Genomic DNA, 27,991 nt, shown 5'->3' with positions numbered 1-27,991 from the left:
AGAAAGTGAAACTCAATGCTGAAGTTCAAGTTTGCACTTGCCGGCAAACTGGGTAAAAGTTTCATTTCAGTTTGTGCCTTCATATCTTCAGTAAGACACTCACCTCTGAGCCCCGATTGTCCTATAGAAGGGGTAAGTGCATTTGTTTTGCGTCAATGTAGTTGAGGTGAGTTCTGAATTAGTAGGACTCTATGTTAAGCTACTATAGTAGATTTACCTGCAGTCCTATGTAAGACCACAGATAACATTGTAGGATATGACATAAGCTATTTTTCTGATTTCGGATGTTTTGATGGCTGTATGGGACCAAGTTCACCTGATGGCGTGCACCCGACTATCACTGGCGTATTGCTAATAGCGGCAGACCATGCGGCTCCTATGGGACATGTGTGTGTGAAGGGGCAAGGTGCCATATGGCACTGCCACCTACCCTCGCCTAGTGTATGGATTTTCATCCTCTAGGTGCAGATACAGAACAACTGAATACAATGGAGGAAGTGGGAACCATCGGCAGCCTGCTCCACCATTCAGCTTGACTCTCGACCATCCGGTCTCAGTCACAATGCAGCAACAAGTGCAATGATATCACAGATGGTGCCTGTACAGAGTAAGGCGTCGGGGACTGGGACTAGATAAAGGATCGGATGGGCCGGTCTTCTATAAACATCACGACAAGGAAAATAATAGCTCGAGGGAGGGTGGGATCTTCTTTCGTCACTCTTCAGTACTTCACCTCAGAATGAGTGAAATTAGCCAGCAACTGGCTTAAATACTATAGTAACGGCCCAGCAACGCACTGTCCACCAATGAACAGCTGTTAAAAAGAGCGCCAAACAAACTGGTCTGAGCCAGAATATCCAAAAATAGCACAAAATCAACCAGCAATTCGCCCTAATATTAACCCTTTACTGAAACTTCAGCCACAGTATTATTCATAGCCTGTGTGACCATGTGACCCCCGCTTTATTCCCTAATTCTTATTGGGGGGGGGAAGGGGGGCTACCATTCTTATACATTGGCGAGTCTGTCCTGCAACACGTCTTCATTTTTTGTTTTTGCAGACAGATGAACTGGAAAAAAAATGGATATTTGAACAGCCCCATAGATCGTGCCCAAACTAATCTATCTGTGAAGAGCAAGGACAGAACATGTATATGTAAAAACAAATGTCTGAATGGGGCCTTTAGGTGGATAAGAAGAATCTTTATCAGCACCCATATACCAGTGCGAACAGCAACGTTGTGGTCCCGAAAAAACCATGTGAAATCCGCAGGGGTAAAAAACGCAGTAAATCCGCAAAAAATCCGCAGCAAAACCGCACAAAAAAATGGGTCAAATCCACACCTGCTTTTTCTGCCAAGAGATGCAGAATCTGCACCAGAAATTCTTAAAGGGACACTGTCACCTGAATTTGGAGGGAACAATCTTCAGCCATGGAGGCGGGGTTTTGGGGTTTTTGATTCACCCTTTCCTTACCGGCTGGCTGCATGCTGACTGCAATATTGGATTGAAGTTCATTATCTGTCCTTCATAGTACACGCCTGGGCAAGGCAAGATTGCAGACTGTGCAGGCATGTACTACGGAGGACAGAGAATGAACTTCAATCCAATATTGCAGTCAGCATGCAGCCAGCCGGTAAGGAAAGGGTGAATCAAAAACCCCAAAACCCCACCTCCATGGCTGAAGATTGTTCCCTCCAAATTCAGGTGACAGTGTCCCTTTAAGCCTAATCCGCAACGTGTGCACATAGCCCTAATGTGCCTATTGCCTGCATTTAACTGAACACTGTGGGAAGAAAATTAACTTTATTTCCCCCAGCAGTGTTCTGTTTTCAGTCACGGGGGCGGCGCTGGTTCAGTCACCGCTCAGAGTATACAGAGGGACAGCTGTAACCGCGCTGACTGACACTGACTCTGCATTGGGGCCGGCTGCCAGTCAGGGTCGGGACGCGGTTACAGCCGCTGATCTGCGTACTTAAGCGGTGACTGAAACCGGAATGGTGCTTCTCACCGCAGCTTTCGGCTATGTGATGGCGCCGGGCACATTAATCCCATATCTACAGGTTAATAGCATTTTTTCTGCTGACAGGTTCTCTTTACGCCCTACAAGAAGTAACAAAATAATGAACATGTGCACAGCAATGCTGTTTTCATCTTGCTTTGCATTATGTCCATTGTTGGGGCAGTTTTGGGTGCTTTTTCAGGAGGATTCTGAACAAAATCACATGAAAAACACTCCATGCGTGAACATAGACTTTGACAGATCTTCCGGTGAGAATATCAATCTGACTGAAAACCAATATGGTGACACTGACAGGATATGTGCAGGATACAGACCTAAAGAAATTTTCATGTTTTCTGTCAGGCTCTGCGAACTACAAGTAACATATACACAAATGCCAGGCACAGATGGCCAAGGTGCCCACACCTATTTTTGCATTAGATGACAGGCTGGATACATTGGGACACGGATATTGTTGTGTTTCACTTCATACAATAGTGCAGGCTCATCACACACTATATTAAGTATATGTAAAAACAAAGTCGGCTCCGTGTGCCAGACAACAGTGTTGTCCTTCATATCTGTTGGCCAGGAAGGAACTACATGTGCCAGCATGTCCCACACATCCTCGTCGTGTGCAGGATATGAACATCCAATGACCTCTCACTTCCTGGTGAAGGATTCAAGATTGTCAGACAGTCCTTGCAGTGTTCACACTGACCTCTAGATGTCAGCACACAGGTTACACCCCACCCTTTAAAAGGAATGTCATCTCACTTTACAGCCTGTGGTAAAACTGAACATTGCAGCAATCGAAGCAAGTTCTATTGCCTTATCTGGATAAGTGTAACATTTTTAAAGTACAAGGTGCTAGATTAATGCAAATTCACTGTATTTCCATGTTTCCTCTCAAGGTTGCAGGACTATAAGCATTTTCACGTCTTTAACATGTTTGGATTCAACAAGGACGAATGCTGGAATTCAGATTATGACTCCACCTGGGAAGATGAGGAACCCCCTTACAAAATGCAGAAACCACAGAATTGGGTAGGTTACCAGAATAAAATCTCTGTTAAAGGGCCGGGACTCCCGTCCTAACAAATGGTGCCATGTGCTGTCAGGAACACATAAACCTGTCACCCATATGTCTGCTAAAATGTATATGTCATTAATCCGGGATACCCTGGAAACATTACTACAAACTCTTAGCTATTGCATTTACCACAAACTAGAATTTCACTGACAGCAAGCAGAGATCTTGGAACCTGAAACACAAAATACGGTAAGTTCCTGAGATTTTGCTATGGAAAAATCAACTAAACGCACTGAGTGGCACTCTAAGGCTATGTGCACACGTTCAGGATTTCTTGCAGAAACTTCCTGAGAAAAAGCTGAAATTTTCTGCAAGAAATCTGCATGCATTTTTTTGAACATTTGTAGCGCGTTTTTGGTGTGGTTTTTTTTTGCGGATTTTTCCGGACGTTTCCCAATGCATTATATATTGGGAAATCTGCAAAAAATCCACAAAATTAATGAACATGCTGCGTTTTTTTTTACCGCGATGCATTTTTTTCGTGGAAAAAAGCATCATGCACAAAAATTGCGGATTTCATTCTAAAAGATGGGATGCATAATGTATACTGTTTTTTTGCGGTTTTATAGCAAAAAATCAGCAACGTGTGCACACAGCCTTACATTAGGTAGGAACGGCCACATGACAGCCCATGTGCACCTATTTGGCGCTGAATAGATTTGGGGTCTTTTCTTTTCAGCACCGCTCCGGTAACAGATCGGCAAGAGACATGCAGAGGTACAGACATGGATATGACAAAGCAGACCTGGATACTGCTGATGACCCGGTAACTACCCCCAGCAAGTGCTAACGTCTCACATCTGCCATTATATGCCTCATCTGAAGATTCTTAAAGGGGCACACACCTAATGACAGCGGCAATGGCATATGCTATCCTGATTGTACAGATTTCCATTGGAACCAATAATTTTAGCACCAATTCCAGTCAGATCTTTGTGGCCTCTAATGATTCTCTCTGTGCATCCGACTTACACAGTTTCTCCATAGGATTCTCCGGAAAAAATGCCGAACCTGCTGTTCTACCAGAACCAGATGGCGTTTCAGCCTTACGGTCAGTATGTGAGGCATTATCTATCTTCTCATACTTTCCCAGACTCCTGAATAGCGACATGTAATATATGTCCTGTTCCTCTGTTTTATTATTAGTCAGATTTACCATTCAAGACCCTAGGAAAGCTGAATGACAAGCCCACATGTAATGACGACCATATTGGTTGTCACTCAGCTTTCCCAGAAACACGTATGCTCCAGCTTCGCTGTATTGTTAAGAGTCGTCTACGTTATATTAAATAGAAATCCATTATATGGTGGCTCAGGCTGCTGTTCCTTTTCCGCCATGCTTTACACTGCAGCTCTGCTTGTTTGCATATTTTGTTTTTTTTTGTCAGTTAATAATAAATGATGACCACCTTGACTGATTGAGTCTCTAAACCAAATGCAGGGGAAACAATAGAGGACATTTATAGGAAATGGTGGGACGACTATAAGGAACTTGAAGCCAATCACTCCTACATCCAGTGGTGAGTCTAAAGGGACATGGAATGTTGGAGGGTGGGGGATGGGATCACTTCCAGGGGTCCATATCACTATATAAGGCTACTTTCACACTTTCGTCGTGCACTGCACGTCGCAATGCGTCGTTTAGGAGAAAAAAACTCATCCTGCAAAAGTGCTTGCAGGATGCGTTTTTTCTTCATTGACTAACATTAGCGTCGCATTGCGACGCTTTGCCACACGTCGCAACCATCGTGCGACTGTTGTGGCGGACCGTCGGCAGCAAAAAAACGTTACATGTAACTTTTTTTGCAGTGTTGTGTCCGCCATTTCCGACCGTGCATGCGCGTCCGGAACTCCACCCCCACCTCCCCGCAACTCACAATGGGGCAGCGGATGCGCTGGAAAAATGCATCCGCTGCCCCCATTGTGCGGCGCATTCACTGCTAGTGTCGGTACGTCGGCCCGACGCACTGCGACATGCCGAGTACGACGCTAGGGTGAAAGTAGCCTTAGGCTTTATTCACACATCAGTGTTTTTGATCAGTATTTATATGCCAAAACCATGAGTGTCCCCAAAACTCAGAACAGTAGTCAGGCTTCCAGTTATAGTTTTTCCCTGTAAGTTCCACTCCTGGATTTCAATTATAAACACTGATGCAAAATACTGACCAAATACTGAAGTGTGAACGTGGCCATATACAAAGTCCTGCAACTTTCTAATATATGTTAAATTTCAAGTCTCCAGCATATTCATGACCTCAGTATGCTGTCAATGAATGGGACCATTGTTTACACCCTGAAGCTACAACCCCAATACTTGTTACAGCTGAGGGTTTGTTATAATATAATTGTATCATGATTCTTAGGCCATGTTCACACGTTAATTAATTAGTGAGTATTTTACCTCAGTATTTGTAAGCCAAAACCAGGAGTGGGTGATAAATACAGAAGTGGAGACGTGTATCTATTAAACTTTTCCTCTAATTGTTCCACTCCTGGTTTTGACTTACAAATATTGAGGTAAAATACTGACCAAATAACATGTGAATGTGACCTTACAAGTGCTTCTCACTAAATTAGAATATTCAAAGAATATTAGAATATTACGAAAAAGTAAATCTATTTCAGTTCTTCAATACAAAAAAAGTGAATCTCCTATTATATAGAGTCATTACAAACAGTGTGATCTATTCCAAGTGTTTTTCTGTTAATGTTGATGATTATGGCTTACAGCCAATGTAAAACCAAAAGTTATCTCAGTAAATTAGAATAGTTAACAAAAAACACCTGCAAAGGCTTCCTAAGCTTTTAAATAGGTCCCTTAGGCTGGTTCAACATCTGCTTTTGGCTGGTCTGCATACATCCTCCCTTAAGCTCCGCCTACTTCTGCATGCATCCTGCGTACCTATCTTTAAGGCCGGTTTCACACGTCAGTGGCTCCGATACGTGTGGTGACAGTTTCCTCACGTACTAGAGACACTGACTCACGTAGACACATCAAAATAAATGTGTCTCTGCACATGTCAGCGTGTTCTCACGGACCATGTGTCCATGTTCAAAACACGGAGACATGTCCACGTTTCTCCGGCAGCACGGTCCGCAAAGCATCCCGCACACGGAGAACAGTGTGCACTCTCCTCCGTGTGCAAGTACCGCCGCAGGAGAAACAGCGCTACAGTTAAGCGCTGTCCCCTGCTTTTGGTGCTGAAGCCAGCATTCATTCCTTCTCTTAGGGAAGGGGGGGTGTCTGTGCAGGCTGCCGGGGGTCTTTGTGTGTGTGTGTGTGTGTGTGCAGGCATCGTCCGACTACAAGTCCCATTGGGCTATGCCTGCTACAGTGACAGTGATTGACACATTAGCCAATGATGGGACAGTAGTAGTCTGTGTTGAATGTAAAAACAAAAAACACAAACATACAACATACAACAGTACATAGAACATACAATATACAACAGTACATATAACATACAATACATATAGACATAGAGTACATACTCACCATCACCTTGTCACCTTGATCCCCCGAAGCCAGTGTCACCTATAAAAAAAAAAAAATTAAAATTAAAATAATAAACAAACACCATACTCCCTGATCCAATTAAAACGAGTATCCCACGACGATCTCCCGTGGAGAGCATCAGCTGATGCGACCGCTCTCCAGGGGCTCCAGGAATACAATGACGGAAGGTATGCTTCCGCACTGTATTCTTCCGCCACTGTAAAAAAATAGTCCCTAGTCTCACTTTTGGCATTGCTGTGTGAGAAAGTTCCCACGCAGCAATGCCATAAAATGAGACCCTGAACTCAGGTAACCTCAGTGATGCACTGCAGGATCCATTGTCTCCTGTCAGTGTGTCACTGGAGGTCCTATAGAGCAGTGACATCACCCGATGTCACTGTTCTATAGGGGAGATCGTCATGGGACACTCGTTATTAATTGGACTGCGTCAGACAGGGAGTATACGGTTTATTATTATTATTTTTTTTTTTACAGGCGATTGAGTACGGTCAAATTAAGAATATTAAAATACTTTTTTCTGGCTGTGTCTTTATTTATTTTTTTTAAACTCTTTCACTACTCTAGGATTAATAATGGATGTGCGTCTTATTGACACCTCTCCATTATTAACCAGGCTTACTGTCTCCTTACAATAGCAAGGTGACATTAACCCCTTATTACCCCATGTCCCACCGCTACAGGGGAGTGGGAAGAGAGAGGATAAGTGCCATTTCTGGGGCGGCTGCGGGCTCGTATTTGTAGCCGGGGGCGGGGCAATATCCATGGCCCCTCTCTAGGCTATGAATATCAGCCCGCAGCTGTCTGCGTAGCCTTTCTGGCTATAAAATATAGGGGGACAAAACGTAATTTTTTTTTTTTTTTTTTTTTTTTGGTGGGTCCCCCTATTTTAATAGCCAGTAAAGGCTACGCAGACGGCTGCGGGCTGATATTCATAGCCTGGGAGGGGGCCATGGGTATTACAACCCCCCCCCCTACCCAGGCTACAAATATTGGCCCCTGGCCATCGGCTTTCCTCTTCTGGCGCAGATAAGAAACATAGGCCTAGATAGATAGAGAGATTATATATATATATATATATATATATATATATATATATATATATATATATATATATATATATATATATATATATATATATATATATATATATATATATATATATATATATATTATAAAATCTGGCTACCTTCACACATCAGGTTTTTGCCGTCAGGCACAATCCGGCGAGTTTTGAAAAACGGATCTGTTTTTTTTTTTTTTTTTCGCCGGATCCGTTTTTTCTCAGAGTTGTATTAGCGCCGGATTGCGCCTGATGGCCACACGTTTCATCCGGCAAAGCCGCGGTGGAGCCGCATATTCATCACTGTAATAAGCGGCACCACGTGACCGCTCATACAGGAAGAGCTGCGACGCTGAGAGGAAGCTTCGAGGGAGCCGGGTGAGTATTTTCTTTCCAGCGGGCGGGCGCACAGGGGGTGGGAGGGGGGAGATTACTGGGAACTTTATTTACACCGCAAAAAAAAAAAAAAAGATTTTTCATTCCTTCGTTCCAGCGAACGCTGCTGGAGAGAAGAAATGAATGGGGCTTCAGCACCACAAGCTGGGGGGACAGCGCTTACTGTAGCGCTGTCTCCTGCACGGCACACGGACTACATCGATCAAATCGCCTGTATGTAGCAGAATTGCTCACTTGGTATGAGCTCATAGCAATCCGGCAATGACAACCATAGAGGTCTGCTGGAGACCTCTGGTTGTTATGTCAACCCATTGGCGACCCGCGGTCATGTGACACGGGCGCCGATGAGTGGGATTTCCGGAGCGCTTGCTGGATACACCAGCTAAATGCCACTTTCAGAGTTCGACAGCAGAATTTAACTAGATAACAGCCACAGGGGGGTCGCGATTCCACCCGATGCTGTTAGAGGCACACATCGGCTATTCAAAACAGGTGACATGTGCCGGAAAAGATGTGGGCTCAACGCTGGAGCCTACATCAAAGGGAGGGAGTCTGACATTGGAATACTATTACGCCTGATGTCGGAAAGGAGTTAATGGAAAGTTGAGTGGAAGGAAAAAGTGTGGTAGAAAAAAGTGCACAAGCAACTGGGATAACCGTAGACTTGAAAGGATTGTTACGAAAAGGCCATTCAAAAATTTGGGGGAGATTTACAAGGAGTAGACTGCTGCTGGAGTCATTGCTTCATGAGCCACCACATACAGATGTATCCAGGACATGGGCTACAAGTGTCGCATTCCTTGTGTCAAGCCACTCATGACCAATAGACCTCACCAGAAGCGTCTTATGCTACTTTCACACTAGCGTCGGAATCTCCCCGGCGCAATGCGTCGGGCAGAGATACCGACGCTAGCGTTTAACTCACTGCACAACGGAGGCAGCGGATGCATTTCTCCGGCGCATCCGCTGCCCCATTGTGAGGTGCGGGGAGGTGGGGGCGGAGTTCCGGCTGCGCATGCGCGGTCGGAAAAAGCGGTCCGTCAGGAGCAAAAAATGTTACATGTAGCGTTTTTTTTGCTCCCGACGGTCTGCCAAAGCAATCCGTCGCAATGCGTCGTCAATACAAGTCTATGGGGAAAAACGCATCCTGCAAGCACTTTTGCAGGATGCGTTTTTTCTGCAAAACGACGCATTGTGACGGATTGCAGTTAACGCTAGTGTGAAAGTAGCCTTACCTGGGCCAAGGAGAAAAAGAACTGGACTGTTGCTCAGTGTGGTGTGTTGTTTTCAGATGAAAGTACATTTTGCATTTCATTTGGAAATCAAGGTCCCAGAGTCTGGAGGAAGAGTGGAGAGGCCACAATCCAAGCTGATTGAGGTCTAATGTGAGGTTTCCACAATCTGTGATGGTTTGGGGAGCCATGTCATCTGCTGGTGTAGGTCCACTGTGTTTTATCAAGACCAAAGTCAGTGCTGCCGTCTATCTGCAAATTGTCTCTTCAGAGAGGAAGAGGACTAGAACTCTAGTGCCACCTATTGGAAGTAGCAATCCTAACAGTCAATGTCGACCCTTTAACGAGCCTTATCACGAGCCTTCTGGTTTGGTTATTATCCTAAGTCATATGACAAGGCTCGTTAAAGGGTCGACATTGACTGTTAGGATTGCTACTTCCAATAGGTGGCACTAGAGTTCTAGTCCTCTTCCTCTCTGAAGAGACAATTTGCATATTTCCCAGAGGAGCATTGCGGCTTTGTCTCCTCACCTCGACATGCTTATCATGTCACTCTCCGCAAGGAGAAATTATATTTCTTGGATCGCCGGCTAACTGGAAATTTTAGAGCACTTCATGCTTCCCTCTGCCAACAAGCTTTTTGGAGATGGAAATGTCATTCTCCAGCAGGACTTGGCACCTGTCCACACTGCCAAAAGTACCAATACATGGTTTACAGACAACAGTATCACTGTGCTTGATTGGCCAGCAAACTCGCCTGACCTTAAACCCATGGAGAATCTATGGGGTATTGTCAAGAGGAAGATGAAAGACATCAGACCCACAGGATGATCACCTCCATGCCACCCGCATTGATGCAGTAATTGATGCAAAAGTCTCCCCGACCAAGTATTGAGTGCATTTACTGAACATACATTTCAGTAGGCCAACATTTCAGATTTTAAAATCATTTTTAAAGCTGGTTTTATAAAGTATTCTAAAGTACTGAGATAATGACTTTTGGGTTTTCATTGGCTATAAGCCATAATCATCAACATTAACAGAAATAAACGCTTGAAATGGATCACGCTGTTTGTAATGACTCTATATAGTACGAGTTTGACTTTTTTGCATTGAAGAACTGAAATAAACCAACTTTTTCATGATATTCTAATTTAGTCAGAAGTACTTGCATAATTGTAGGCAGTAGCACAGTCTTGTTGTCGGAGGGGTAACGATCCTGGGATGACCCTGGGTGGGAGCAATTAATTTCCATTTTTATAAGCACCTTTGTAAAACAGAATATTATTACAGGTTGTTTCCACTGCGAGAGCCCGGGGTGAACCCGTACGCCACCCCGCTGACCCAGGCAGAAATTAAGGTAAATTACAAAGTAAAGACAATCATTATCTGACACCATATAATGTATGGAGAGTGTATCTTGCGTATGTGCTGCCTGTATAATGTACAAATGGTTATTTAAAGAGGATGTTTTAAAGGAAAATTACTTGTTTAAATCAAGTTTTTCACGTATATTTTTGTCAATTTTTGCCTAGGTGGTTTTTTTTTCATATTACAATCGGTTATAAAACAAATTGGTAATCTTGCAATATTCAAAGTGACCAATGGGGTCATTTTAGATAAAAAAAAAAATTCAGATTCAATATACTTGCTCTTTACAGAAGACTTTTCATCAGTCTCATTGCCATCATAGACACAATTGCAATGACACAGCTATATACAGCTAATAACACAGGATCCACCAATCATATTTAGGCTATGTTACAGCTGACCCTGCTCCCCCTGTCTTTGCAATGACCTTTGCACACGCTTCATTACAATAGATAGGGTTTTAGGGTCTTTTAATTGTGGCTAATGTACATATCATTTTTTTTTTTTTTAACCCCTTTCTGCCATCGGACGTACTATTCCGTCCATGTGGGGTGGGCCCTAATTCCCAAGGACGGAATAGTACGTCCAACGCGATCGGCCGCGCTCACGGGGGGAGCGCGGCCGGGTGTCAGCTGCCTATCGCAGCTGACATCCGGCACTATGTGCCAGGAGTGGTCACGGACCGCTCCCGGCACATTAACCCCCGGCACACCGCGATAAAACATGATCGCGATGTGCCGGCGGTATAGGGAAGCATCCCGCAGGGAGGGGGCTCCCTGCGGGCTTCCCTGAGCCCCCCCGCAGCAACGCGATGTGATCGCGTGTCTGCGAGGGTCTCCTCACCTCCTTCCTCGCTGCAGGCCCCGGATCCAAGATGGCCGCAGCATCCGGGTCCTGCAGGGAGGGAGGTGGCTTCACAGAGCCTGCTCAGAGCAGGCACTGTGAAGGCTGCAGCGCTGCATGTCAGATCAGTGATCTGACAGAGTGCTGTGCACACTGTCAGATCACTGATCTGTGATGTCATCCCTGGGGCAAAGTAAAAATGTTAAAAACAAAAACATTTCCACACGTGTAAAAAAAAAATAAAAAATAAAAAATAAAAAAAAAATCCTAAATAATGAATATATATATATATATATATATATATATATATATATATATATATATATATATATATATATATATATATATATATATATTATTCCCATAAATTCATTTCTTTATCTAAATAATAAAAAAAAAAAATAAAAGTACACATATTTAGTATCGCCGCGTCCGTAACGACCCCACCTATAAAACTGGCCCACTAGTTAACCCCTTCAGTAAACACCGTAAGAAAAAAAAAAAAAAAAAAAGGCAAAAACAACGCTTTATTATCATACCGCCGAACAAAAAGTGGAATAACACGCGATCAAAAAGACAGATATAAATAACCTTGGTACCGCTGAAAGTGTCATCTTGTCCCGCAAAAAAACGAGCCGCCATACAGCATCATCAGCAAAAAAATAAAAAAGTTATAGTCCTCAGAATAAAGCGATGCAAAAATAATAATTTTTTCTATAAAATAGTTTTTATCGTATAAAAGCGCCAAAACATAAAAAAATGATATAAATGAGGTATCGCTGTAATCGTACTGACCCGAATAATAAAACTGCTTTATCAATTTTACCAAACGCGGAACGGTATAAACGCCTCCCCCAAAAGAAATTCATGAATAGCTGGTTTTTGGTCATTCTGCCTCACAAAAATCGGAATAAAAAGCGATCAAAAAATGTCACGTGCCCGAAAATGATACCAATAAAAACGTCAACTCGTCCCGCAAAAAACAAGACCTCACATAACTCTGTGGACCAAAATATGGAAAAATTATAGCTCTCAAAATGTGGTAACGCAAAAAATATTTTTTGCAATAAAAAGTGTCTTTTAGTGTGTGACGGCTGCCAATCATAAAAAAAAACCCGCTATAAAAGTAAATCAAACCCCCCTTCATCACCCCCTTAGTTACGGAAAAATTAAAAAATTTAAAAAATGTATTTATTTCCATTCTCCCGTTAGGGTTAGGGCTACAGTTAGGGTTGGGACTAAAGTTAGGATTAGGGTGTGGATTAGGGTTAGGGGTGTGTCTGGGTTAGAGGTGTGGTTAGGGTTACCATTGGGATTAGGGTTAGGGGTGTGTTTGGATTAGGGTTTCAGTTATAATTGGGGGGTTTCCACTGTTTTAGGCACATCAGGGGCTCCAAACGCGACATGGCGTCCGATCTCAATTCCAGCCAATTCTGCGTTGAAAAAGTTAAACAGTGCTCCTTCCCTTCCGAGCTCTCCCGTGTGCCCAAACAGGGGTTTACCCCAACATATGGGGTGTCAGCGTACTCAGGACAAATTGGACAACAACTTTTGGGGTCCAATTTCTCCTGTTACCCTTGCGAAAATACAAAACTGGGGGCTAAAAAATAATTTTTGTGGGAAAAAAAAGGATTTTTTTATTTTCACGGCTCTGCGTTATAAACTGTAGTGAAACACTTGTTGGTTCAAAGCTCTCACATCACATCTAGATGAGTTCCTTATGGGGTCTACTTTCCAAAATGGTGTCACTTGTGGGGGGTTTCTACTGTTTAGGTACATTAGGGGCTCTGCCTCACCAACACCGGAGCTACCGCCTCACCAACACCGGAGCTCCTGCAACCCTCAACCTACTGTCTCCTTCCCCATAATCCTGTAGAATGTAAGCCCGCAAGGGCAGGGTCCTCGCCCCTTTGTATCAGTCTGTCATTTTTAGTTTGTTTACTGTATGTGATATTTGTAACTTGTATGTAACCCCTTCTCATGTACAGCACCATGGAATCAATGGTGCTATATAAATAAATACTACTAATAATAATAAATAATAATGTGACGCCTGCAGACTAATCCATCTAAGTCTGCATTCCAAATGGCGCTCCTTCCCTTCCAAGCCCTCCCATGTGCCCAAACGGTGGTTCCCCCCACATATGGGGTATCAGCGCACTCAGGACAAATTGGACAACAACTTTTGGGGTCCAATTTCTCCTATTACCCTCGGGAAAATACAAAACTGGGGGCTAAAATAATTTTTGTGGGAAAAAATTTTTGTTTTATTTTTACGGCTCTGCATTATAAACTTCTGTGAAGCCCTTGGTGGGTCAAAGTGCTCACCACACATCTAGATAAGTTCCTTAGGGGGTCTACTTTCCAAAATGGTGTCACTTGTGGGGGGTTTCAATGTTTAGGCATATCAGTGGCTCTCCAAACGCAACATGGCGTCCCATCTCAATTCCAGTCAATTTTGCTTTAAAAAGTCAAATGGCGCTCCTTCGCTTCCGAGCTCTGTCATGTACCCAAACAGTGGTTTACCCCCACATGTGGGGTATCGGCGTACTCAGGACAAATTGTACAACAATATTTGGGGTCCATTTTCTCCTGTTACCCTTGGTAAAATAAAACAAATTGGAGCTGAAGTAAATTTTTTGTGAAAAAAAAGTTGAATGTTCATTTTTATTTAAACATTCCAAAAATTCCTATGAAGCACCAGAAGGGTTAATAAACTTCTTGTGTGGTTTTGAGCACCTTCAGGGGTGCAGTTTTTAGAATGGTGTCACACTTGGGTATTTTCTATCTTATAGACCCCTCAAAATGATTTCAAATGAGATGTGGTCCCTAAAAAAAATGATGTTGTAAAAATGAAAAATTGCTGGTCAACTTTTAACCCTTATAACTCCCTAACAAAAAAAAATGTTGGTTCCAAAATTGTGCTGATATAAAGTAGACATGTGGGAAATGTTACTTATTAAGTATTATGTGTGACATATCTCTGTGATTTAATTGCATAAAAATTCAAAGTTGGAAAATTGCAAAATTTTCGCCAAATTTCCGTTTTTTTCACAAATACATGCAGGTAATATCAAAGAAATTTTACCACTATCATGAAGAACAATATGTCTCCAGAAAACAATGTCAGAATCACCGGGATCCGTTGAAGCGTTCCAGAGTTATAACCTCATAAAGGGACAGTGGTCAGAATTGTAAAAATTGGCCCGGTCCATAACGTGCAAACCACCCTTGGGGGTAAAGGGGTTAAACTACAGAAAGTGAGAATCTAAATAAATCCAGAGTGAAAACTGCAAAATTTCTATCTTATAATACAGATTGTGATGTGCCAAAAAAGGGATGGGTGAGAAAACAGTAGGCAAGGGTAGAGCTGGTTGTGCAGTTGTTTGGTCGATCGGTGGTTACTGCAGGTTATAGACTTGTTGGAAGAGGTGAGTCTTCAGGTTCTTTTTGAAGATTTCGATAGTAGGCGAGAGTCTGATATGTAGTGGTAGAGAGTTCCAGAGTAGGGGTGATGCGCGAGAGAAATCTTGTATGCGATTGTGGGAAGAGGAGATAAGAGGGGAGTAGAGAAGGAGATCTTGTGAGGATCGGAGGTTGCATGCAGGAAAGTATCGGGAGACGAGGTCACAGATGTATGGAGGAGACAGGTTGTGGATGGCTTTGTATGTCATGGTTTGGCTTTTGTACTGGAGTCTCTGGGTAATGGGGAGCCAGTGAAGGAATTGACAGAGGGAAGAGGCCAGGGAATAGCGGGGGGACAGGTGGATTAGTCGGGCAGCAGAGTTTAGAATAGATTGGAGGGGTGCGAGAGTGTTAGAGGGGAGGCCACAGAGCAGGAGGTTACATTAGTTAAGGCGGGAGATGATGAGGGCATGGGCTAGGGTTTTTGCAGATTCTTGGTTTAGGAATGTACGGATCTGTGAAATATTTTTGAGTTGAAGGCGGCAGGAAGTGGAAAGGGCTTGGATATGTGGTTTGAAGGAGAGATCAGGGTCAAGGAATACCCCGAGACAGCGAATTATACTGTGTGGGCTGTGTTATACACTACGTCGCTGCTACATACTATGTGGCTGGGCTACTTACTATGTGGCTGGGCTACATACTATGTGGCTGGGTACATACTATGTGGCTGGGCTATATACTATGTGGCTGGGCTATATACTATGTGGCTGGGTTATATCATGCACCCCGAACCCCCGACATCCTGCAACCAATTAGTGACAGTCCAGCTACGAATTGACGCGGGATTTAAACCACACTTCGCTGACTGGTCGCAGCTGGCCAGGTGCGACCAATTAGCGATATTGGCACTGGATTTAAACACCGCTTCAGTGATTGGTCGCGGCCAGCCGTGAGCTACCAATCAGCGACAGGCGCAGTCCGGCCGCGAATTGGCGCCAGATTTGAACCACGCTTCACTGATCGGCCAGCCGGGTGCGACCAATCAGCAATATTGGCGTGGAATTTAACCCCCACTCACAGCGCTACATACATACATATATATTCTAGAATACCTGATGCGTTAGAATTGGGCCACCATCTATTGTGTATATATCTATTCTATTCTAACCTGTCATTGTGATTTTACTGTAGCGGCACTTGAATTGCCGGCTTTTCAAAGGAGGTACGGTTCTACAGGAAGTAGTTTTTGTTTTCCTCTGGGGGCACTCAACTTTATTAGTATGCACAAAGAGACCCAAGTTAGCTCCAAAAATGCATGAAAAAAACACTCCAAAACCGCAAAAACGCACTAAAACCTGCGTTTATTCGGACTCCCATGACAGCACTACGAGAGAGGGGATCCGCCCTTCAGGAACAGGAAACCTACAGATACAAAAGGGCGGCACCTCTCCCCATGCATCAGTTGGTTTCCTGTTCCTGGAGGGACAGGATCCTACAGATATCATCTCGTAGAGAGCCCAGGTCGGCCGGCCGATTCTGGTAGCGGGGGGGTCTCCTACCTCGGCCGGTGCGGAAGTCCCTGGAGACGCCACGGTGGTCCTGGCTGGATTGCACGTCAGTGGCGTTGGCAGCAGGGAGCAGGGTCCGGTGGATTCCTCGTCTCCATGAAGCGCCGGCTTTGGTGAGTATTAATCTCCCCCCCCACCCCCCCACCCCCCCCGGGTCATGCAGCGGCGGTGAGGTGCGGTGGTGTAGTTGCAGCGTCGGAAGTGGAGCGCCGTCCGGAGCGCTGCTGGGCATCCCCGGCGTCCTGCATCGCTCACTGAGCGTTTCCGGAACGCTGTGGCGCCGGGGGTGGAGTCAGCAGGCGCTTCTGGTTCACGGGATGGCTGCGCATGCGCAGTCGTTCCAAAATGGCGGCGCCCATGGGTCCGGACGCCGGATTTCCTGTTTTGCCACCCCTGACCTCCCAGCTGCAGCCTGATCATCAGGAGCCAATGGGGTGGACGCCAGGCGGCCTGCTGACCGGAATACAGGGGGATATAAGCAGGTGTTGGCGATAGAACCCTGCTTTTGGCCACAGTTTCATCATGGCAGATGATGGTGAGCAGCAGCCTCAGCTTCTGGATAAAGCGCGGCAGGAAGCCGTGGGAAAGGAGCATATCAGAAGTGACCAGTCCAGCCGTAAAAGCTCGTCCAGGCAAGGATCTAGAGCTTCGACTGGCAAGGAGCCCCCTCGTGTTCCGGTACCTTTTTCTTTGGCGTACACTGGTAAGTGATCTACGTGAATGTTCACTCAGTGACGCGGGCCCCTTATACTTTGTCATTCTAGGGGAAGAAAAGTGCAAAATCGAAACATAAGGAGTGTGCCCTGTGTGAAGTCCCTTTACCAGATTCTTACCCTAAAAAATTGTGCGCCTCCTGTATACAACAGATGGTGAGGTCTACAGGAATGGAGGGGTTGAGTGACATCAGGCTAGATAGATGGTATCACCCTTATTGTCCTCCCCTAGGTAGCGGAAGAATCTGCTTCTACGGCTAGTCTAAAGGAGATGATCCGTATGGAAGTTAAGAAATCCCTGCGGTCTCTGTCCCAGGCGGAAAGTTCAAAACAGAGAGCTTCGGTGATCTCTGATTCTTCGGAGGAAGATAAGGAGGAAGGTTCTTATGGCTCAATTCTCTCTTCCTCGTCATCAGGAGAGGACTCTGGCCGATTCTGTCTGCCTCTGGACCGGGTGGATAAATTAGTTAAGTCGGTCAGAGGTACGATGGGCTTAGAAGAACCTAAGACGCAGCTTTCCCGTCAGGAGCTGATGTTCAGCGGCTTGGAACACAAGAAGCGTAGATCCTTCCCGGTGAATGATAAGATTCAAGACCTGATTCTCCGGGAATGGAAAAAACCGGAGAAGAAAGGTTCATTGCCACCAGCTTTAAAGCGCAGGTATCCCTTTGAGGATGCGGCTGTGGATACCTGGGACAAAGCCCCTAAATTAGATGCGACGGTGGCGAAGGCATCAAAGAGGGCCGCATTACCTTTCGAGGACATGGGATCCCTTAAAGACCCTCTTGACAGGAAGGCAGATACCTTCCTTAAAGGTACCTGGGAGATGGCAGCCGGATCCTTGAGACCGGCAGTGGCTGTGACATGTACGGCCAGGTCCCTAATGGTCTGGCTGGAACAGTTGGAATCCCAGCTTAAAGAAGGCGCTTCCAGAAGTTCAATTCTAAGTGCGCTTCCAGTGATTCAGGATGCTGCGGCTTTCCTGTCGGACGCGTCGGTAGATTCGGTCAGAATGGCGGCCAGAGCAGCAGGACTCTCCAACGCGGCTCGTAGAGCCTTATGGTTGAAGTGTTGGTCGGGGGATATTCAGTCAAGATCCAAGTTATGCGCTATCCCATGTAAAGGGGAATATCTCTTTGGGCCAACCTTGGATGAGCTGCTTGAAAAGGCTGGGGATGATAAGAAGAAATTCCCTAATCTGTCATCAGCCTCTTACCGGCGTCCATTCAACAGAAGGAGATTTGGTCGTGGAAGAAAGCGCGCATCCTCACCCTCTAGAGAGAATTTTAGATGGGAGGATAGACACAGGAGAGGTACGGGTTACATGTTTCGCCATTCCTCAAAAGAACGTAAGAAACCAGACCAATGACTAGCAATCCCTGTGGGAGGGAGATTGTCAGCCTTCTCTTCCGCATGGACTAACATCACAAATAGTGACTGGGTCCAAGGTATTATATCGGTTGGTCTGAAACTGGAATTTATTCACTGGCCTCGGGATAAATTTATGCTAACCCCCTTACGTTCCTCCACTATTGAGCAGACGGCTTTAGAGGCAGAGGTCATGAAATTATGCCTTAAAAATGTGCTGATTGAGGTCCCGGAGTCAGAGAGAGGAAGAGGATTCTACTATCCTCTTTTTCTGATTCAAAAACCAGACAAGTCATTTAGGACTATTATTAATCTTAAATCCCTTAATGAATACCTGGTTAATACCACATTTAAAATGGAGTCAATCAGCTCTGCAATAAAGATGTTGTTTAAACACTGCTTCATGGTAGTTGTGGACTTAAAGGATACATACTATCATGTTCCTATCCATGGAAACTTCCAGAGGTTTCTACATGTGGCGGTGTCTATGGGAGGTATTGTTCGCCATTTTCAATTTAGAGCCCTTCCCTTCGGCCTCTCAGCATCTCCCCGGGTATTTACTAAAGTAGTTGCGGAGGTCATGGCGCACTTACGTGAATTCGATATCCTCATTATCCCTTATCTGGATGATTTCCTGATAGTTGGAAACTCAGCAGACCATTGCATTGCTCAGGTAAAAACAGCTATATCTAAACTTGAAGATCTGGGCTGGATCATAAATTATGAAAAATCCCGATTACAACCCCTAAAAACCCAGAGATTCCTAGGGCTGCTGTTAAATTCCGAGTCCCAACAATGCTGTCTTCCACCTGATAAGTTATTTCATATCCAACAACAGGTGTTAAAAGCAATTAATAAACCAACCATGACTCTTAGACAGGCTATGTCTTTGTTAGGTTCCCTAACTTCCTGTATTCCCGCCGTCCGTTGGGCCCAGTTCCACTCCAGACCTTTACAGTTTGAGGTTCTGGATAATGATAGAGCCTTACAGGGTTCCTTGCAGGGTCAGATGACATTAAGTCCAGTGGTTCTTGCATCTCTTAGATGGTGGCTAGAGGAAGACAATCTGTCAGCAGGAGTTCCCTGGGTGACACAGGTGACTCGGGTAATCACAACGGACGCCAGCCCCACGGGGTGGGGGGCACACATGGGTGACGTTGTAGTTCAGGGTCTATGGGACCCCCAAATATCAGCCTCTTCCAATCAGAAGGAGTTGATGCAATTGAATTCTCAATTAAGGAACTCCTCGTATATCTACAGGGTCACCATGTCAAAATCCTCTCCGACAACCAGGTGGCAGTGGCCTACGTGAATCACCAAGGTGGAACACGCTCCGAATCCCTGATGGAAGTAGCGGATCGCCTGCTCCAGACAGCAGAAAACCATTTTCTATCTTTATCCGCAGTACATATAAAAGGGAAAGAGAATATAAGAGCAGACTTTCTAAGTCGAAACACCTTAAGACAAGGAGAATGGTCTCTGAACATAAAAATCTTCAACCAGATTGTCAGCATGTGGGGTCATCCAGAGGTGGACTTATTTGCCACCAAGGACAACAGAATGACGAAAAAATTCTGTTCCTTGAATCCCAGGCAATATCCGCTGGCAGTGGATGCCTTCCTGATCAGATGGGATTTCCGGTTGGCTTATGCGTTCCCCCCGCTAAACCTATTGCCTCTGGTGGTCAGGAAGATAAGGGAGGATCAAGCGAGAATCATACTGATCGCTCCATTCTGGCCCAGAAGGGCTTGGTTTTCCTGGCTCAGGACCATGTCTGTGAAAGACCCCTGGGTACTTCCGGATATTCCGGACCTACTTCATCAAGGTCCGATCAACCATCCACAAGTGAAGGGTCTCCATTTGACGGCATGGTTTTTGAGAGGTCACTGTTAAAAAACAGAGGTTTTTCTCCAAATCTAATTGATACCCTTATGAAGAGTAGGAAAAACATAACAACTAAGATCTACTCTAGAACGTGGAGGAAGTTTCTGGCCTCTTCAAATTTTAATATTGAAGAGGGTATACCAATCAACCAGATTCTAGAATTCCTGCAGAGAGGGCTAGAGCTAAATCTATCCACAAGTACGCTAAAAGTACAAGTCTCAGCCCTAGGGGCCCTATTTTCTTGTAACATTGCTGGTAATTATTGGGTATCAAGGTTCATCAAAGCATCTAGTAGATCCAGACCTATACACAGGAATAGGTCAATGCCTTGGGATCTCAACCTAGTCCTTTCAGCCTTGACTAAAGAACCGTTTGAGCCATTACATTCAGCCTCACTTAAATTACTATCCCTCAAAACAGCGTTTTTGGTGGCAATTACATCTGCTCGTAGGGTAGGAGACATACAGGCTCTTTCTAGGCTTTCCCCTTATACAGAGTTTCTACAGGACAGAGTAGTCCTCAGACCGGATCCAGCTTATTTACCAAAGGTAGCCTCAGATTTTCACAGATCTCAGGAGATAGTTCTACCATCATTTCTCCCTAATCCCTCTAATCCTAAAGAGGAGCTACTCCATACTTTAGATGTTAGGAGATGTCTATTAGAATATATCTCAGTCACTGATGCTTGGAAGAGAGAGGATGCGTTGTTTCTATCCTTCCAAGGTTCCAGGAAAGGACTTAGAGTGTCAAAGTGCACGTTAGCGAAGTGGATTAGGGAGGCTATCTCTCTGGCTTATACGGCAGGTGGAGGTCCAGTTCCGCAGAATCTGAGGGCACATTCCACCCGGGCCATGGCTACATCCTGGGCGGAAAGATCTGGAGTTTCGATCGACCAGATATGTAAGGCAGCTACGTGGTCGTCCCCTTCCACCTTTTTCAAGCACTATAGGTTGGACTTGGGGTTCTCTTCTGATCTCACCTTCGGGTTAAGGGTGCTACAGGCTATAGTCCCTCCCTAAGGTAGTTTTACATCTCTGTAATTCTCTCGTAGTGCTGTCATGGGAGTCCGAATAAAGCATTAAGCTACTTACTGGTAGCGGCATTTTTCGGAGGCCCATGACAGCACCCTTAGTTCCCTCCCTATTCACGTGGGGGTTGCACTTCCTATAGTGTATATAATGAGATAGATAGATCTCACGTGTGGTATCTAGTTCGGTATGATGGATTGTTTTTGTATATAGACTGTATATAATGTATATTTGTGTGCTACTAACCGCGGTAGTCCTCTCAGGCTCTGAAATACAACTGATGCATGGGGAGAGGTGCCGCCCTTTTGTATCTGTAGGTTTCCTGTTCCTGAAGGGCGGATCCCCTCTCTCGTAGTGCTGTCATGGGCCTCCGAAAAATGCCGCTACCAGTAAGTAGCTTAATGCTTTTTGCCTCCGCTTCTTTCCTGCCCAGAAATCAGATTTTGCTGCAGAAAAAAAGCAGCAAAAACGCCCTGTGTGAACATATCCTTTCTGTGTAATTATAGTGTATGTATGTATGTGTATGTATGTATGTATATGTATGTGTATATATATATATATATATATATATATATATATATATATATATATATAATTTATATTTATTTTTTTTTTTTTTTTTTTATATATGGGTCACTTCCGCCTTTCTGTCTGTCACGGAAATCCCAAGTCGCTGATTGGTCGCAGCAAAACGGTCACAACCAATCAGCGACTGGCACAGTCCGGCAGCGTAATGGCCGCTCCTTACTCCCTGCAGTCAGTGCCCCCTCCATACTCCCTTCCAGTCAGCGCTCACACAGGGTTAATGGCAGCGTTATCGGACCACGTTATGCCGCGGTGTAACGCACTCTGTTAACGCTGCTATTAACCCTGTGTGACCAACTTTTTCCTATTGATGATGCCTATGCAGCATCAAAAGTAAAAAGATCTAATGTTAAAAATAAGGAAAAAAAAAAAAATCAGTATATTCTCACCTTCCGGCGCCTTTCCCGCTCCTCGCGATGCTCCGGTGACCGGTCCATGCATTGCGGTCTCGCGAGATGATGACATAGCGGTCTCACAAGACCGCTACGTCATCATCTCGCAAGACCGCAATGCACTCTTGGGACCGGAGCGTCGCGAGGAGCATCGGTAAACGCCTGGGCTGGATCCGGGGGGCCGACGGAGGGTGAGTATAGAACTATTTTTTTTTTTTTTTTTTTTTTATTTTAATTCTTTTTTTAACAGGGATATGGTGCCCACATTGCTATATACTATGTGGGCTGTGTTATATACTACGTGGCTATGGTATATATTATGTGGCTGGGCAATATGCTACATCGCTGTGCTCTATACTATGTGGCCTGTGTTATATACTGCATGGGCAGTGTTATATACTATGTATCTGTGTTATATACTATGTATCTGTGTTATATACTATGTATCTGTGTTATATACTATGTATCTGTGTTATATACTATGTATCTGTGTTATATACTATGTATCTGTGCTATATACTACGTGGCTGTGCTATATACTACGTGGGCTGTTATATACTACGTGGGCTGTGTTATACGCTACTTGGCTGTGCTATATTTCTCTGCTGTATCTGTGCATCATGCATTGTGGTATGTGTTTAAAGAGGGGGGCCCACTGAGACTTTCGCCTGGGGCCCTCAAAAACCTGGAGCGGGCCCTGACTTCACTGGTCACGCCCGGCCGCGAACAATCAGCGACAGGGGCAGTCCCGCCGCGAATTGGCGCGGAATTTGAACCACGCTTCGCTAATTTGTCACGGCCGGCCGAATCCTTTGTATAAATTGCATTATTCTGAAAACTTCATAAATAAACTACATACATATTCTAGAATACCCAATGCGTTAGAATCGGGCCACCATCTAGTAATATAGATAAATTAATTATCTAATAATTAATAAAGATTATTAAAATATATATATATATATATATATATATATATATATATATATATATATATATTCTTTATTTTTATATAGCGCTAACATATTCCGCAGCGCTTTACATTTTGCACACATTATCATCACTGTCCCCAATGGGGCTCACAATCTAAATTCCCTATCAGTATGTCTTTGGAATGTGGGAGGAAACCGGAGTACCCGGAGGAAACCCACGCAAACACGGGGAGAACATACAAACTCTTTGCAGATGTTGTCCTTGGTGGGGTTTGAACCCAGGACTTATATATATATATATATATATATATATATATATATATATATATATATATATATATATATATATATATATATTCCTACGTTGCTTTTATATTATATGGACCATTTGAAATGTACGGAACAGGTTTCTAATGAATGTACGGTCTATGTATATAATTTATTGACCATATATATAATATTTAGAGGATGAGGGCAGATGAAGTCGTCATGCAGAGGCTCCTCAAATCTTACAAGCTCATGCTGCGGTTTTATGGCATTCAACTGCTGGACGAGAAAACTGGAGAAGTGTCCAGGGCAGCGGAGTGGAAGGAGAGATATCACAATCTAAGCCGGTGAGTGACACTCTGAGATTTGAGTCTCGCCCAGCTTTCCCAGACACCTGAATGACAACATAGGTGGATGTAATAAGATGGCTTTACTGTCATTCAGCTTTACCAGACATGTGGCTGCAATGAGGCCATATGTGTTGCCTTCCAGCCTTAGTTTTTGTCTGTCAGAAAGCTGGGTGACAACAAAACCACATTATACAGTTAGGTCCATATTTATTTGGACAGAGACAACATTTTTCTCATTTTGGTTATAGACATTACCACAATGAATTTTAAACAAAACAATTCAGATGCAGTTGAAGTACAGACGTTCAGCTTTCATTTGAGGGTATCCACATTAAAATTGGATGAAGGGTTTAGGAGTTTCAGCTCCTTAACATGTGCCACCCCTGTTTTAAAGGGACCAAAAGTAATTGGACAGATTCAATAATTTTAAATAAAATGTTCATTTTTAGTACTTGGTTGAAAACCCTTTGTTGGCAATGACTTCCTGAAGTCTTGAACTCATGGACATCACCAGACGCTGTGTTTCCTCCTTTTTGATGTCAGGTGACTGACTTGGCCATTCAGGAATATTCCACTTCTTTGCTTTAATAAACTCCTGGGTTGCTTTGGCTTTATGTTTTGGGTCATTGTCCATCTGTAGTATGAAACGACGACCAATCAGTTTTGCTGCATTTGGCTGGATCTGAGCACACAGTATGTTTCTGAATACCTCAGAATTAATTTGGCTGCTCCTGTCCTGTATCACATCATCAATAAACACTAGTGACCCAGTGCCACTGGCAGCCATGCATGCCCAAGCCATCACACTGCCTGCGCCGTGTTTTACAGATGATGTGGTATGCTTTGGATCAGGAGCTGTACCACGCCTTCACCATACTTTTCTCTTTCCATCATTCTGGTAGAGGTTGATCTTGGTTTCATCTGTCCAAAGAATGTTCTTCCAGAACTGTGCTGGCTTTTTTAGATGCTTTTTAGCAAAGTCCAGTCTAGCCTTTTTATTCTTGATGCTTATGAGTGGCTTGCACCGTGCAGTGAACCCTCTGTATTTACTTTCATGCAGTCTTCTCTTTATGGTAGATTTGGATATTGATACGTCGACCTCCTGGAGAGTGTTGTTCACTTGGTTGGCTGTTGTGAAGGGGTTTCTCCTCACCATGGAGATTATTCTGCGATCATCCACCACTGTTGTCTTCCGTGGGCGCCCAGGTCTTTTTGCATTGATGAGTTCACCAGTGCTTTCTTTCTTTCTCAGGATGTACCAAACTGTAGATTTTGCCACTCCTAATATTGTAGCAATTTCTCGGATGGGTTTTTTCTGTTTTCGCAGCTTAAGGATGGCTTGTTTCACCTGCATGGAGAGCTCCTTTGACCTCGTGTTTATTTCACAGCAAAACCTTCCAAATGCAAGAACCACACCTCAAATCAACTCCAGGCCTTTTATCTGCTTAATTGAGAATGACATAACGAAGGGATGGCCCACACCTGTCCATGAAATAGCCTTAGAGTCAATTGTCCAATTACTTGTGGTCCCTTTAAAAACAGGGTGGCACATGTTAAGGAGCTGAAACTCCTAAACCCTTCATCCAATTTTAATGTGGATACCCTTAAATGAAAGCTAAAAGTCTCAACTTCAACTGCATCTAAATTGTTTTGTTTAAAATTCATTGTGGTAATGTCTATAACCAAAATTAGAAAAATGTTGTCTCTGTCCAAATATATATGGACCTAACTGTATGTCTGTGTTCCCTGATATGGCTGGGAAAGCTGGATGACAACCAATATAGCAGCCCTTTCAGCTCACACAAGGGGTTGTCAGCCTCGCTAGACTTCTGAATCAGTCCAGTTCTGACAAATGACAGATTTACCTGTAAGGAGACGTACAAATCTACATTTTTCTAAATCCATTGAGGAAATAAGAGGTTCAGTCCCAGGACAGTTTCATGTCGTTGTCTTTTAGAGTAACAAACACTTTTTTTAACAATTAAGTTTATGGGAAACGGATCATAACATACAATCATCGATTTACCAGGACCATCCATATCCTGGAGTCTAAAGATGTATAGCAAAACACAGATCTGTTTAAAATGGATACCAAAGTTTTACATTTTTAACAAAAACAAATTTTGGTTTTCCATAACGTTTTGTACTATTGCTGACATAGCCAGATGAGGGTGCGATATCGAGTTGTAGTTGTGACTAACATCACTGCTGTGAAATGGTGAAAAAAAACAAACAAACATAAAGCAGTTTTGATTTTATTTTAGGGTACAATTATGTGGTTTAAGTGGTTACACAATGGCATTGTTAGAAGCAGATGCCAGTTGCATAACACAGCCTGCACATACTGGGTGGAATGGGCATCGCTCCTGATCCTGCTCTGCACATACTGGGTGGAATGGGCATCGCTCCTGATCCCACTCAGTACATCACGGGGAGGAGGTAGATGTATGATCTATTACACCCTGGGGAAGGAAGGTGTTAAAACAGATCCATCAAATTAATAATTTATAAAAATGGAAACTTTGGTTTGCATTTTTTTTTATTTTTTTTTCTTTAATTTTAATTTTTTATTCAACTTGATCTGTCACAAGCAGCAACATAACCCCACTACTGTCTAAAAAGGTACATTTACCATGCAGGTTTCCCAGAAAGTCCAAGGTCCCAGCTTTTCCAAACCCTAAAACTATAGTATTTTAACCTCTTCCATTTTCTTTTACACAGTCACAGCCACAACAACCTGCGGATCACCCGGATCCTGAAGTGTTTGGGGGAGATGGGTTATGATCACCTCCAGGCCCCTCTGGTCCAGTTTTTTCTGGAGGAGACCTTGTGTAACAAGCAGCTACCCAATGTGAAAAGAAGTGTCCTGGACTATTTCATGTTCACGGTGAAGGACAAGCAGCAGCGCAGGAGGCTGGTGCAGTTCGCCTGGGAGAACTACACTTCTCGGGGCCCGTTCATCTGGGGGCCAGTGGACAAACTCCAAAATCTCAGAGCTAAGAAAGAGAAGGAAAATGAAGGAACTACAGAAGAAATGGAGAGTAAAGAGGAAAACCCAGGACCTCCCTGTAAGGATTTACACCAGCATCTTCAGCATCAGACCAGGACTGAGGACATGGGAGACGACAGCAGATCTGGAGTGGGCAGGATACAGGACCATCAAGCTTCAGAACAGAGAGATGCCGTAACTAGGTCAAGAAATGAGCAACAGACAACAGAGGACAATAGCTCAGGATTTGAGCTTCAGATAACAGAGGACAGTAGCTCAGCAACTAAGCAGCTGATAACAGAATACTGTAGCTCAGGAAATGAGCAGCTGAAAACGGAGAACAATAGCTTAAGGAACGAGAGACCAATAACAGAGGATAATGAGGGGCTGACAACAGCGGAAACTAGCTCTGTCAATAAAAACCTGATCACAAGGACCACACAACATGGGGAACATCAGGCTGAAGGCTCAGAAAATGAGGAGAAGGAAAAGTTGATGTCGGGTCAAGAAGACAGAATTGGGAATAATGGCATACTTGATATTTTACTTTCTTTTGGCGGCTTTTGCTGCTTTCTCTGTTGCATGTCAGGAAGTAGTAATGTCAGGAAGGGGTAAAAGGGATTGTTGATGTTGCAGACCCCCCTCACTATTTACTCATGGACGCAATCAGCATCTAGGTATAAATGTAATCTTGGGGCAAGTTCTCCCACTACTGCCCCCAACCGCCTTTCTATATGGTGATAATGACGGCTATGGGAGGTGACTACTGCCCTGAGCGTAGAGCAGACGTTGTCACATTTCTGTACCTCCCCCTAATGGGGACGATTAATACTACAAGACTCAGACTCCAGATTCGTCACTTTGATGACTTGAAATGTTTCTTTCTGGCATTCGTCGTCTTGTCTGTTAGATTAGTAATAAAGTTTTGATATTTCCTTTACAAGTCATTTAAATGATTCTTAAAAGACTAATAGACACACAAGTGCAGGGCCACCG

The 27,991-nt window shown here is 44.0% G+C and overlaps 1 protein-coding gene across 3 annotated transcripts; it reads left to right on the top strand.

Annotated features, from left to right (window-relative positions):
* Positions 1 to 27,934, top strand: LOC138664451 (opioid growth factor receptor-like). Of its 3 annotated transcripts, XM_069751156.1 has the most exons (9): positions 28 to 132; positions 1,062 to 1,275; positions 2,917 to 3,049; positions 3,775 to 3,861; positions 4,083 to 4,146; positions 4,537 to 4,615; positions 10,594 to 10,660; positions 23,855 to 24,003; positions 26,728 to 27,934. In XM_069751156.1, exons 3-9 carry the CDS (start codon positions 2,951 to 2,953, stop codon positions 27,608 to 27,610), a joined length of 1,428 nt encoding a protein of 475 aa, XP_069607257.1. In that variant the 5' UTR covers positions 28 to 132; positions 1,062 to 1,275; positions 2,917 to 2,950; the 3' UTR covers positions 27,611 to 27,934. The 3 variants fall into 3 exon arrangements, with proteins under 3 accessions (XP_069607256.1, XP_069607257.1, XP_069607258.1); XM_069751155.1 differs by lacking the exon at positions 1,062 to 1,275 and having other exon boundaries at positions 1 to 132; XM_069751157.1 differs by lacking the exons at positions 28 to 132; positions 1,062 to 1,275 and adding an exon at positions 484 to 607 and having other exon boundaries at positions 26,728 to 27,761.
* The last annotated feature ends 57 nt before the right edge of the window (positions 27,935 to 27,991 follow it).

Source organism: Ranitomeya imitator, chromosome 2 (genome assembly GCF_032444005.1).
Source record: "Ranitomeya imitator isolate aRanImi1 chromosome 2, aRanImi1.pri, whole genome shotgun sequence".
Lineage (NCBI taxonomy): Eukaryota > Metazoa > Chordata > Amphibia > Anura > Dendrobatidae > Ranitomeya > Ranitomeya imitator.
This window is presented reverse-complemented; position numbering and strand designations above follow the sequence as displayed.